The sequence below is a fragment of the Diaporthe batatas genome, assembly GCF_019321695.1.
Source record: "Diaporthe batatas strain CRI 302-4 chromosome Unknown Contig00003, whole genome shotgun sequence".
NCBI lineage: Eukaryota > Fungi > Ascomycota > Sordariomycetes > Diaporthales > Diaporthaceae > Diaporthe > Diaporthe batatas.
This window is the reverse complement of record NW_025408550.1, coordinates 5,408,964-5,422,011: the sequence shown is the minus strand read 5'-3', so window position 1 is coordinate 5,422,011 and position 13,048 is coordinate 5,408,964. Positions and strand designations below refer to the sequence as shown.

The 13,048-nt window shown below is 54.8% G+C and overlaps 5 protein-coding genes across 5 annotated transcripts; 4 read left to right on the top strand and 1 right to left on the bottom strand.

The window, feature by feature from the left end:
* The first annotated feature begins 217 nt into the window (after window positions 1-217).
* On the top strand, window positions 218-2,579 carry KVR01_002979 (uncharacterized protein). Its single transcript, XM_044789591.1, has 7 exons — window positions 218-1,024; window positions 1,092-1,123; window positions 1,200-1,367; window positions 1,420-1,588; window positions 1,673-1,729; window positions 1,834-2,263; window positions 2,338-2,579. The coding sequence occupies exons 1-7, from the start codon at window positions 793-795 to the stop codon at window positions 2,567-2,569; spliced, it is 1,320 nt and encodes a 439-aa protein (XP_044647994.1). The 5' UTR covers window positions 218-792; the 3' UTR covers window positions 2,570-2,579.
* Window positions 2,580-3,263: 684 nt separating this feature from the next.
* KVR01_003305 (uncharacterized protein) lies at window positions 3,264-3,934 on the bottom strand (the record flags this gene model as incomplete). The annotated part of the gene is made up of 4 exons (XM_044790103.1): window positions 3,264-3,308; window positions 3,425-3,600; window positions 3,662-3,713; window positions 3,833-3,934. The coding sequence occupies 4 exons, from the start codon at window positions 3,932-3,934 to the stop codon at window positions 3,264-3,266; spliced, it is 375 nt and encodes a 124-aa protein (XP_044648320.1).
* A 1,287-nt stretch (window positions 3,935-5,221) lies between these two features.
* KVR01_003154 (palmitoyltransferase ERF2) lies at window positions 5,222-7,311 on the top strand (the record flags this gene model as incomplete). Its single annotated transcript, XM_044792984.1, has 2 exons — window positions 5,222-6,457; window positions 6,514-7,311. The coding sequence occupies 2 exons, from the start codon at window positions 5,222-5,224 to the stop codon at window positions 7,309-7,311; spliced, it is 2,034 nt and encodes a 677-aa protein (XP_044648169.1).
* Window positions 7,312-7,884: 573 nt separating this feature from the next.
* KVR01_002691 (uncharacterized protein) lies at window positions 7,885-9,752 on the top strand (the record flags this gene model as incomplete). Its single annotated transcript, XM_044781887.1, has 2 exons — window positions 7,885-8,167; window positions 8,248-9,752. The coding sequence occupies 2 exons, from the start codon at window positions 7,885-7,887 to the stop codon at window positions 9,750-9,752; spliced, it is 1,788 nt and encodes a 595-aa protein (XP_044647706.1).
* Window positions 9,753-11,365: 1,613 nt separating this feature from the next.
* On the top strand, window positions 11,366-12,705 carry KVR01_002865 (uncharacterized protein). The gene is made up of 4 exons (XM_044792087.1): window positions 11,366-11,611; window positions 11,682-11,951; window positions 12,144-12,406; window positions 12,464-12,705. Exons 1-4 carry the CDS (start codon window positions 11,426-11,428, stop codon window positions 12,498-12,500), a joined length of 756 nt encoding a protein of 251 aa, XP_044647880.1. The 5' UTR covers window positions 11,366-11,425; the 3' UTR covers window positions 12,501-12,705.
* Window positions 12,706-13,048: the final 343 nt, after the last annotated feature.

Sequence of the window (13,048 nt, the reverse complement as noted above, 5' to 3'; positions counted from 1 at the left end):
AGAGTAAACTACATGTATCATTATCCTATCGGATCGGCCCTTGGATGTGTTCATGTGTACTGTTGTAAGTACTCCAAACCTCATTGTTGTCGCAACTGTGTAATAATAAACAACTTCAGTCTTGTCTTGGTCCTGGAAGTACAGACTAGCCGTACCCTCTGCCCTGAATTGTTGCAGCTTACGGATCTACCTACCAACTGCATATGCAGTATGCCATGTATTGTACCGGCACAGATGTGCTTGGAGCTTAAACTGCCAGAGTGTTCCCCTCCTCCTGTTTCAAACATGTTTAGATCTCAACAAACCCATCAGGATCACGGCCTTCTCCCGGAAACCCAAGCTCCCCTTCGGTCAGATCTTCCGAGTGCTAGCTCTACCTGGATAATTTTCAGATGAAGCGGCCGTTTTACCCTCATCCCAGCTTCTCATTGGCGACCACAGCTCCCACCCGCCCTGTCAAACATTCAAGCTTAATTCCCTAAGCTCTGTCGATCACTAGGCTGCAAGGAAAGGGATCCTGATGGGTGTGATATTCAGATCGCCGGCAGGGGGTCCTGCGTGTGACGAGTCGTGCCCGCGGTCCATGCTCTGCTGCACCGAGATCAGCTGGTCTGACGGGCAGACGGGGTAGTCTAGATGCTGATGGTGTCCAACGGCAGCTTCGCTACCCGGGCCTTGTCGAGGTTGTAGACTTCAGGCTGGAAACCTGCGGACATGAGGGGCTGAACGAAGGTGTCACTAGGTTCCCGGGAGGGCTCCGGGCCGGAGACGCGAGGAGAGACGCGGATATATATGTATTCGACGGCCCACCGTGAAGGCTCTAGCCTGGGCGTGATAGATTCGTCTCTCGTCTCTCGTCTTCCTCTTCTCCTTCTCCAGGTCCGGTACCATCTTCTCCAGCCGTCTTCTGCGAAGATGCGTTTCTCACAAGTTTTGTCCACCGCAATTGCGGCCGGCGTTGCCACCGCCGAGCCACTGGCTAACGTGCTCGCTGCGAACAACAACACCCTGAGCACCTTGAACTGTAAGACACAAAATCCCATCAATCAAAAATTGTGGGAGGAAGATTTGGCTGATCCGTAGAGTAATAGCTATCCTGGCCGGCATGCCACAGTTTACACAAGTATGCCACAGCTCCGGTGTACCATCGGTGCATCTTTCCCAGTGCCCGTGCTCGTGGTTGCTAACCAGATGTCAAGGCTTTGACCACAATTAGCAACATCACCATTCTTGCCCCTTCCAACGACGCCTTCGAGAAGGCCATGAAGGCCATGCCAGGCCTCACCAACGACATGAATATGGTCACAGCGCTCCTGCAGTACCATGTCATGTCAGGGGTAATGATGTCGACGGCTTTCACCGAGACGGTAATTGGAATCGAGAGGAATTCTAGTGAGCATCATACTAATCAGCAAACAGCCCAAATTTGTGAGCACATTCATGGGAATGCCATTCTCCATGGTAACTGGCAATCAGAAGGTTGAGCTGGTCAAGATGGAAAACATGGCAATGATCTTTTCCGGCTTCAAGCAGATGAGCAGTGTCACCAAGGCAGATATTGCATTCGACGGTGGCGTTGTACACGTTAGTAAGTGGTGGTCCAAATGGAGGCGCCTCCATTTTGCTTGTCTTTGTGTGTGAAGCGTTGAATTAGCAACTAACACGCTGCCAGTCGACAAGGTCCTCACCATCCCAATGTCCCCGTCCGTCACCGCCACCGACATGGGCTGTAAGTGTCACTCTTCTCTCCTCGACGAATCCCCATCTTTCATGGTTTCGGATCTCTAGAGTGCAATACTTCAAATCCATCGCCGTGCTAACGCCAAAGCCCAGTGACCTCACTCGCTGGCGCGCTGACCAAGACAAACATGGTAATGGCCGTGGACAGCCTGTCGGACGTCACCATCTTTGCGCCATCGAACAAGGCCTTCGAGAACATTGGTTCGGCAGCCGAGAGCGCATCCGTGATGGATTTGTCGACAATCCTGTCATATCACGTCCTGCATGGTGGCGACATGGCCATGTTCTCGACTAACCTGCTCATGGGGAGCAGCGCCATGTCTGGAACCACGATGGCTATGCCCGGCATGGCAAACATGCCAATGCGAAGGCAGTCGATGAACAGCACCCCCATGACATTCGCAACGCTACAAGGTGGGAACGTAAACGTGCGAATGGAAAATGGCAAGGTCTTTGTCAACTCGGCCCAGGTCACAATTGCGGATATTATCACCTCCAACGGCGTCATCCACGTCATTGACAAGTGAGGCCTCCCCTTCCCCCGGCCCCTCTGCAAAACCACAGCTTGCTGACTTGATCACTTCCTTCCTTGTCCAGCGTGCTCAACCCCATGATGGCCGATGCTATGCCAAATCCAACTGCCACAACCCAGACTCCCGCCTTCTCTGGGGCCACACCTGTTCAAGATGCTCCGTTCACGGAGGGTATTTCGCCGACGACGACGATCACGGCTGGCGGCATGACTGGTGGAGCTGGTGTTTTCGCCGCAATGCCCACAGCTGCTTTCCTGGGGGCTGTAGGAGGTGCGGCGTTGTTGGCAGGGCTTTAGATATGCCTGGTTGTGTGTTTGAACTCTCCCGGTTTGTTGCCAGTTGCAGCTCTGGTACCAGGTTGGGCCAGAACCATCTTGTGTCTGTTCCGTCATGAAAGGACGAGAATACTCGGTCTCGCAAATGGTGGTGAGTGAGGCCTTTTGATCCAAGGGGGGATCCCTCGAAAAGCAAATGCTCGCTCTTTCGAGAAAGGCAGGGTAAATACTCTGATGAAAATGGCACATATAATAATATTAATGGCTTTCAAAATACCCTGGTACTGCGGAACCACACTCGCGCAATATAGCTGGAAACCGTGGCTAAGTCTCGTATACCAAAATCCACGGCTCAGAGGTTGTGAATGTATCCATTTACCTCTGTAGCTTACTGGTGTGGCTGGAATAAGCCAGAGCCAGGCTCAGTCACCAGGTGTGCCAAACCAATCTATTTTGCATCCCCCTTGTCGAATTGAGCACTGAGTGCTACAGGCCTTTCCCTCAGGACTCCGCTATGAAACAGTGCTCATCAAGTCCTCGGGCCATGGGACAACGTGCGTTGTGTCCTGACACGCAATCCGCCCGTGCACACAGCGGAAACAGGTTCAGGGGCTGCGGTGAAATCTTTCCATTGCTGACCGTCTATCTACACAATGCTTCCCGGATTGCGAAGCTGCTCGCGCGGCCCTTGTTCTCCCACTTGGACATGATCCATCTAGTAACCGTCCTTGCCCCACTTGTTGTACTTCTCGTGCAGCTCCTGTGGCGCCTTTATGTTAGCTTCTCTTGTTTCGAGATGCGGTAGCAAATGGGTGGCCATGAAGACAGTAGTCCGCGCGTGGTACTCGCCCGGACGTCGAGTAATTGCATGCATACCTTTGGCAGGTTGACGTTGGGAACGACAACGGTGTTGACGGCGCTGGGGGCGTCCTTGGGCTCGGCGGACCTGTCGCCGCCGGGGTAGTACTGGTACTTGCCCTGCCCGCCGGTCTCCCAGGGGTTGCCGGCGTGGGGAACCTTCTGCTCAGAGGTGGAGGAGGTGGGCGAGCGTCCTGTCCATGGTCTCTCTCAGTTGCTGCCGAATGATTTTCAGCGATGGCCGTCATGACGTACCAAAGTAGAGTCCAGCGCCACCGAAGGCAGCGACCATGACGGCGCCGAGGATCTGTCATGTATCCCGCGTCAGCTCGTTTCCGGGTCGCGGGCTCCTGCTGGAGCAATAGGTCACGAAGACGGCGGCGTCACTGTTGGCCCGGTTGCGTCGGCAGCATGGTCTCAACGCACCATAAGCTCGGGGTTTCGCTTGGTCTCCTGCTTCAGGACATGCTCGCTTTGCAGCCGGCGGGCTGTGGTGGAGAAAGCACGGGTAGCGATTCTGGACGCCATGGCTTCTGACAGGGGTTCTGGTAACGGTGAGGGCGGGATCGGGCTGTGATCGGTCGTGGTGGAGGAGGAGGTGGTGGTTGTGGCCGGTCGGGGAGGGCTCGTCTAACAACTTTCGATGATGGTGGTCTCGTATGATTCGGTCCGGGTGCGCAGAGAATGGAGCTGCCGGCCAGCAGGGCGGGATTATGACGGGCGGGGGCGTGATTGGCCGGCTGGCTTGGGCACTTCGCATTGGTCAATGCTGCGCGAGAGCTGACATAAGCCTCAGTGCCAGCCTCAGTGCCCGTGGCCCCAGGAGTACTCCGTACCTCCGTGCCCCGTGCTCCGTGACTGACAGGGCAGCACCGTAATCTCCCGGGCAGCCTGGCAGCCCTGGCAGCCTGGGAAGGTTGGAACCTAAGCCGCATGAGGCTACAGTGGTTGAGTGGTATCAATCTCCGTACCGTTGCTGCTAATGAGGTCTGATCTTGGGGCGTGCATGTCGCATCTGTCCAGCCCAAGTGCAGCCCAGCCAATCCCCAGCGGCAGTACGGCACAGGCCCAGTGGTCTACAGGACAAGAAGCTGATGTTGCACGGGCTGCATGGCTGCATGGCTGCATGGCCATCGCAGGTGGGACTCGCGACAGGTTGGCAGCACACAGCACAGGGCTGACTGGCTTGGGGACTGCAGACTGCTGAAAAAGCATCTCGGACTCTGCTCAGACTCTCTCCTCTTGCTCAGGCCTCCTCTTCTTCCGTCTCTGCTGTGTCACACCCTCCCTTTTTCGCCGCCAACCTTTTTTTCCTTCTGTTTCTCTCGCCAACTTCCGTCACTCTTTTTTCCCCCTGCCCTGTCTTTGCGCTGCCACTCCTTTGATACTTCTCGATACCACCGTCTCAACCCCACGCGCCCGTAATCTAATTTCGCCGTCTTGCCGCCTCGTGCCGAAATCCATCCCAAGTCCTGGTCCCCAATACTGCCCGCCCCCATCGAATCGCATCCATCCTCAGACTCGTCAGACTCCACGACATCGCCGCAATTTCCGTGCTTGCAACCCAGGAAGTGCCCTGCACCACCCCGATTCTCCACGTCCCGAACGAACCTTAGCATTGAGCCAAGGCACCTGTCAGCCTGTTAACCATCGTCGACTCTCCGCTCCTACTGCGACCCCCTTTGATGTCTTCTGTTCAACCCGTGGCAATTATGATCTAGCCGGCCGTTGACACTGCGACGCACCCAAGCCCGGCCCCGACCACCACCTCACCCCGAGATCACCACCACGCACACGACCGCCCACTCCGCGCCCATGGCGTCTCAGGAGGGCTCGAGGTCCAACACCCCGGCTGGCGCTGCCAGCACCGGCGACGACGATGCCAGCTTCCCTCAGTATCCCGGCAGGACCACCGGCCCGCCCAGCATAATATCCTCCAGGATGACCGACATTGGCACCGAGGATGGACGCGAGATCGAGGCGCAGAACCCCAACAGGCAGAGCATGGCAACCTCCCAGACCGGCACCGTCAGGTCGCACATCTCATCGCAGAGGGCGCCCGGCGCCTGGCCTCAACCTACGCCCCTTCGTCGCGCGCTCTCTGGGAAACGAGGCAGTGTGGCTGCCAGCATCGGCTCCAGCTCTGTCGCGACGGGCGGCCGGCCCGTCAGTGCTGCTGGCCGGAGCCATGTCCCGTCTGTCTCCTCGCACTCTTTCTTCCGCCCCATGAGCTCTCAGAAGCTGCAGGCGCAGAGGGGTGTCGCGAGGCCTTCAACCATGAGCCGCCCGCCGGAGACGGCCGAGACACTGTCACAAGAAGTCGGCGCCACAACCATCGGAGCCAATGTCGTACGACACAGCATCCAGTCCCAGTCCACCTCGGCCCGCCGATATACCGGGGACGAGCATCCTCCTCCGTCACGTGGGACCGAGGTAACAGCACCCGAAACCTTCGATCGCGCCACGGCCAACACTAGTGCCAACGGCCACTACCCGCAAGGCAGCGTGTCCGACAGCGTTCGTCCACTGAACAAGCAGAGGGAGACTGCAGAGAGCAAGGGACTGGCTGTGAACCTGGACAAGAGCTACAAGAATTCCGGGCAGCCCTCTCCCTTGACCCCTCGATCGTTCAGGTCAAGTTTCCTGCTACCTGGGAGGAGCAATCAGGGAGAGAATGCATCAAATCGCAACATGCAAGGCGGAGAGAAACTCGGTTCTGTCGCCTCGTCCCCACGATTCGGCGATGGAGCCACCGATCCGAGGCCCAATACGGCTGTTGCTCCAAAGCCCAGCGGACAGGATATGGGCCGCAACTGGGAGTATTTCCTTGGAAACACTGTCTTCTGCATGGGCGGTAGGCTCCAGAACACCAAAGCCCGGCCTGTCAACATAGCCACGGGAGCTCTTGTCATACTGCCTTGCATCCTGTTCTTCATCTTTTCGGCGCATGACCTGTGGTACGATGTTTCGCCGGCTGTTCCGCTCATCTTTGCCTACTTGGCCTTCATCTGCGTCTCGTCCTTCCTCCACGCTTCAACTTCGGACCCCGGTGTAAGTCGTTTCTCGGTCTGACAAGAATACATGAACGAAACTGACATGGGAGATAGATATTACCTCGCAATCTTCATCAGAACCCGCCTCCTGATATCAACGAGGACCCCTTGAGGCTGGCGCCTCCCAGTACTGACTGGACGTTGATCAAGTCGGCCGAGTCGTCGACAGCCGCCATGGAGGTGCCAACCAAGTACTGCAAGACTTGCCAAATCTGGCGGCCTCCTCGCACTCATCACTGCCGGATGTGTGATAACTGTATTGAGACCGCTGATCACCACTGTGTCTGGCTCAACAACTGCGTGGGTCGCCGCAACTACCGTTACTTTTTCACGTTCGTCTCCTCGGCAACCCTGCTCTCATTGTACCTCATCGGGGTTTCTCTGACCCAGATCTTGGTGTACATGAATGCGGAGGGTGTCACGTTTGCTCAGGCGATCAATCACGATGCTGTGCCTTTTGCCATGGTGATATATGGCTTCATCGCGTTCCTGTACCCGGCTGCCCTGATGGGCTATCACATGTTCCTGATGGCGCGCGGAGAGACGACACGCGAGTTCCTCAACAGCCACAAGTTTCTCAAGAAGGATCGGTACAGGGCATTCACCCAGGGGAGCTGGTTTACGAACTGGGTCGTTGTGCTATGCCGCCCCCGGCCACCAACATATTACCACTTCAAAAAGAGACATAATGAAGGAGACCAGCGGCTGGCAAACATGAGAATCAAGGAGCGCCGGCGCAAGGCCAAGGAGGAGCAGCAGGAAGGTGTAGAGCTCGACGAGGTGCGGCCGCAGCCTGGTTTTCAGGGACCAAGTGCGCTGAGGAACGAGGCCCACCCGTCAACAACGACGTGAGAGCTCTGCCGAATTTACCAGCGCCACGCGCTCTTTATCTGGCTACATGCTGCTGGTTTCCTGCACTTTTGTCTTTCTTTTCTTTTTCTTTTTCTTTCCTGTTGTTCTTGGTTATCATATTTTCGAAGCGTTGCATCAACCTCGGCGATCGAGGTAGCGGATATTGGCATCAAGCAAAGAGATGGAGTTCCTTGACTTGATACTTATCGCCTATGTAATGTGTGACTCCCTTATACCCCGAGTTCTCTCAAAACTCTTCTTCTTTTCGATTCATAGAGTCAGCGAATCAATTTCTATGAAAACACGAACTTCCTCAATGACCTCAGTCTATCTGGAGGGGCGGCAGCATGCAATTGTTTGGATGTTGAGCTAGTCAATCCCCCTGCCCGCCCTGTTCGTCACCAGTTCGCGCCAAGCCTATTCTGCTCGCACATCTCGTGGGATCAATGGCCCGAACCTGGCCCCATTCAGATCTCGGGACCATTTTGCCGTCCTTGTACACCTGAACGCATGATCACGGCGCGAACAGATCCCGCGACGGCGTCATGGTCGATATAAAGCCGCTGGCAGGGAATGCCGCCGGCTGGTCAATCATCCGTGTCCAAAGTCCCGGCACGCCTCTCGTCCACCATGAAGGGTCTTTTCTCACTCGCTTCCGTGCTCCTCGCAAGCGTCCTCACGAGGGCGCACCCCGTCGTGGGGCGTGCTGGACCATTCCTCTCCCAGGTCAATAATGAGACGTGGGTCATTGGTAACGAGCTGTGGAACCTCACGCAACAGCGCACCTACGGCGTGAAGTTATTTTACAAAGAGCGCGATCTTGTTGGCGAAGCTGTCGGCCACTATGTGTCCTATAGTAATTAGATCCCCATGTTTTTACCCATTCAATGACTTCGACTTGGCATCAACTATAGACGCTGACTTCATAACTTCTAGACGGTGCGGCGTCCAATCTCAACTGGACAACGGCCTCGATCACCTCATCCGGAATGGATGAGGCTGGCCCCTGGATTGATGTGTGTTTCACTGCTATCGAAGGGGATATGCATTGGGTGATCCACACTGGACTGGCAGGAGCATACCAGTACTTCGTAAACCGTGCGGTGCCCGTCTTGGGCGAGTTCCGAACACTTTGGCGGCTCGACAACGCTACTTTCCCCCGGGGGCACACCAGCCGTCGCGACGAGCCCCTGCCGCCGCTATCTGAATACCTGCCCGAGCTCAAGGTGCAGGACGAGACATGGCTGCGTCCGGATGGAACAGGATACATTACCAAATATGACTTTTCGGCTTTTGTGCGCGAGCAGACGGCCTATGGAGTATATGGCGAGGGCTTCGGCAGCTGGTACATCAATCCGGGCAAGGATTACTACAACGGGAACCATCTCAAGCAAGAACTAATGGTCCACCGCGAGAGTGCAACGGGAGATGCGGTCCAGCTCAATATGATCCATGGCACCCACTTCCAAGTCAGCAGCCAGGATGCTTTTCCGGTTGGGAAAGTATGGGGGCCATGGCTGTGGTTACTTAACGACGGTTCTGTCGAGGACGCCGAGGCCCGGGCGCAGGACGAGTTCGCCGCCTGGCCGTACGCCTGGTTCGAGGATGAGGCCTACCAACGCCGCGGGAGCGTGAGCGGCCGCCTTGTGCTTTCGGACGGGCGGCCCGCAGCCCACGCAGCCGTGTTCCTGGGCGACAACGCGCCCAACAAGACGGCGCTCGACATGGGCAGTGACTACTACTATGCAGGTTACGCGGACGCCGACGGCAACTTCGCCTTCTCGGACGTGCGCGCCGCAACATACGGGCTACAAGCGTGGTCGAACGGCAGTTCCATCGCGGACGTCACGACTTCGCTACTCCAAAATGGCGTCGAAGTCTCGGCGGGTGAGGACTCGGACCTGGGCGAGGTGGAGTGGGCAGTCTCGGCGCGTACCAAGCTATTTCAGGTGGGCGACTTTGACCGGTACGCGTACGGGTTCAACAACGGCGGGGCACCGTACCAGCACGGGCTCGTTGCCTCATGTCCGGCCAGCCTCACGTACACAGTCGGATCCTCGGACCCGGCGGATTGGTGTTTCGGGCAGACGTGGCTCGGAAACTGGACCATCCGCTTCGAGATCCCCTCCAATGCCAGTGCGTCAGCCGCGGGGGCCGGACAGGCGGCTCTCATCGTCTCCCTCGCCGGCTACAGCACGGGCGCCAGCTCCAACGTCTATGCCAACGACAAAGTCATTGGAAACCTGACGAGTGGGACACCGCAGCTGTTGAACGACCCGGGCTTGTACCGCTCCGCTACGGTGGCTGGCGAGTGGAGGTATTTTGAGTTCCCTTTTGACGCCGGGCTGTTGAGTGCGGGCTGGAATACCGTCACGTTCCAGATGACGCGTAGCACGACCTGGAAAGGCTTTATGTGGGATAGTATTGCCCTGGAGTGGTAATGGCTGCTATGGAACCAGCTTAGCTGCAAACATTTTACATGAACTCACACGTACAACGGACTTGCAGTATCCCCAATCCACCCAACATCCAATGGCACAGCCTCTTTCGTGACAATCTCCTAGGGGATCTCCCCCCCAAAGCTAAAGCCTCATGAGAAAACCTCCTAAAAGACACCACACCAGAGACAGGCAATCCGCAGGTGCTCTGTTATGGCACTATATTGTTGTTGTCGTCGTCGTCGTCGTCTGTTAGATGTGACAGTGTGACGCCGATCGAGGTGTGACATCCTAACCTTGTGTGTGAACTGACTTAATACTTCTCAGCAGCAAAATTGGTTGATGACAGATAGTTTGCGGTTCGCCGTAGACTTTGCACTTATGAGATCCATGAGGTGCTGCAAATGATAGCACCAGCATATAGATAGACATTTGATTCCCCTAGATTTTCATGCCATCTCAGCAAGAAAGAGAGAGAAAAAAGAAGGAAAGAAAAGAAACCTTGCCTAGAAGCCTAAACCAGACCCTTACTCCTTGTTGATATTTGGGAATGCCAAATTTAGGTAGTCCGGCCCGGAGGCAGTGGTGATCCAGATGTTAATGTAATTACGTCCTCCACATGATGTGAACACAGTACAAGCAATGGCTTTATTGCACAGCTCACCGGAAAATCTACAGACTCGTTACCGCGTCTGACAGCGCTCCTAACAGACTTGCCTCCCAACGGGATATTTTGATTTTATACATCTGCGATGCTGTATGTACAATGTGCCTTCCCGCAACCCGCATGTATTTCACAGACATGTAGCGTATTAGTTGGCGGCAGTGGCAATAAATGCGAGATGAATCAACCCACGGGGAAAGGGCCAGAATTTGACGATGAGGTTCAGACTGAAATGAGTACATCGAGCCTTTCCAGAACGCCAAACTGGCAGATAGACCTCCAGTGTCTGCATCTGACCAGAGACTCAGCGTATACGAAAGTGATACAGGTGTGCTAAGGATTTGTCAGACTGACAGGTCCAAAAATGCCATCAGGTTTCCTGGATACCTATAAATTATTAAGCGTAGCGAGCAGTTGTCCTGACCTGTAGTGTAAGGGCAATGACAAGCAGAGCTTTCTCTGTTACTATATGATCGGATAAAATGTTTCTCATGCACCCTGGGCATGTATTGGTTAGAATTTACATCTTGTGCACGAGTTGGTTGATCAATGTATCTTTATATGTAGTATACATACCCAAGGAGTTGTTATCAACGTTATGAGGATATTGCGTGGTGTTGAGGAAGGAGTAACTCCTGCTCATGGCTCTATGTTGCCCGTATTCTACTCCGCTCTGGGACAACTCGTCGCTAAGCTTATCCCTTGCCTTTCGGCCATACTGTATTTTCCGAGATGACTTGTCTTTAAATCATATTCAATTGGCCAAAAAACATCATGGTACAAATCACCAGATTGGAGTGATTGCTGGGGGTTCTGTAATCTTGAGGTATAGATAGAGACTAAGTGTCTGCCCAGGTGCTCCCGATTCAGGGGTGGCTGGGTAATTAGGTAAGCCTCCGAACTCATACCCCACCAATGACCTCAAAATCTGCCTGATGATAGTATCTGGGACGGAGACTGCCATCCATCTGCAAACTTCTTCCCTGTGCTCAAGGCAGAAGCGGCAAAGAAGATGGCGGCGAAGACAATCATTGTGACTGGCGCTGGCCGAGGTATCGGCCTGGCAGTATCCCAGTACCTCTTGCAGAACTCGCACAAGGTGGTGCTGGTGGCCCGAACAGAATCCGAGCTTGAAGCTCTCAAGAAGCAGTACCCAGCTCAAGTCGAATATTTGGCGGCTGACCTGACGAAGTTTGAGGTACGATCTCATAAAAGCAGGCAGAAGTGTATTTCGGGGAAAGCATATTCAATTGACACGTTTATGATAGAATGCTACAAAGGTCACTGAACTTGCTGTAAAGCTCGGTGGAAAGGTCGACGGAATCGTCATCAACCACGGGGCACTTGAGCCCATCAAGCCCATTGCCGACTCCGCTGTTGATGAGTGGAAGACCATTTACGACATCAACTTCTTCAGCCCACTTGCCCTGGTCCAGGCCGTCATCCCGAAACTGCGGCAGACCAAGGGTCGAATTATCGTCACTTCCTCTGGCGCAGCGACCAAGGGCTACAAAGCCTGGGGCCCGTACGGCTCCTCCGTAAGCAATTTCCGGATACAACCTTTACCTCTTCAAGAACAAACATACTCCGCCTCCAGCCTATAGGACCCAGAACTTATAGGCTGCAGGTCTTGATACAAGTTATGGCCACCTTATGGCCTGCTTCTTGCTGTAGTCCTGCGAAGCTACTTCTTGGGTTATTTGATGGCTGACTTCTAATGCTCTATGCAGAAGGCCGCCCTGCACTCACTCGTCCAGCACTTGGCGGTCGAGGAGAAGGACATTGTTTCCGTGTCGCTCAGCCCGGGAAGGACGGATACAGACATGCAGAAGCTGTTACGAGAGCAAGGAAAGGGCTTCATGGACGACAAGGACCATGCTGGCTTTGTCTCTGCATTCGAGGAGGGCAAGCTGAACCCACCCGAGGGTCCTGGGAACGTGATTGCCAAGCTTGCGCTGGATGGGACACTCGACTTGAGCGGCAAGTTTCTGCAGTGAGTCCACCAGCATCTGCCCCAAATTTGCACAGTGCTTGCTAACCACGCGCGCAGGTGGAACGGTCCCGAGTTGGCTTCGTACCGCGACTGATGTGGTTCACTATCGATGTATGTCAGCGGATAATTCTAGCAGCAGGCGGTAGAAGAATATCCAGATGCATAGAGGAGCCTCATTCGAAAGATGAAAAGCAGTACATTTTCTTCCACACGGTGATTCAGTTTTAGCATGGAATGATTTTTGTAATCATAGGCCCCTCCGATGATCTTGGATTCCAAAGAGAAAATGTTGTGACCGACCTTGAACATCTCCCTGTTTGGGGTTGCGTGTTGCCACGTGTAGTGACTGCGTGCAAAAGGGCTATCAGTATCTCCATACCGCCTGATGGTGTGCAAACGTTGGTGAGGATGCGTTGTGCTCAGGCAATGGATTTTTTCCCCGTCATGTCGTGATCGGTATTTGATAGTACTACATTTTTGGGCATCATGGCAGGTGTGATGTTGGGGTGGTCGTCGCCGCAGAGAGCGTGGAGGAGAGAGTTGAGAACAAACCTGCCCGCGCTGTTAGCCGATGCCAGTCCGGAGAAGACGGTATATGGTCAAGAAGGAGCGTGGGAGGATATGCATCAGAGATAGTCCGTT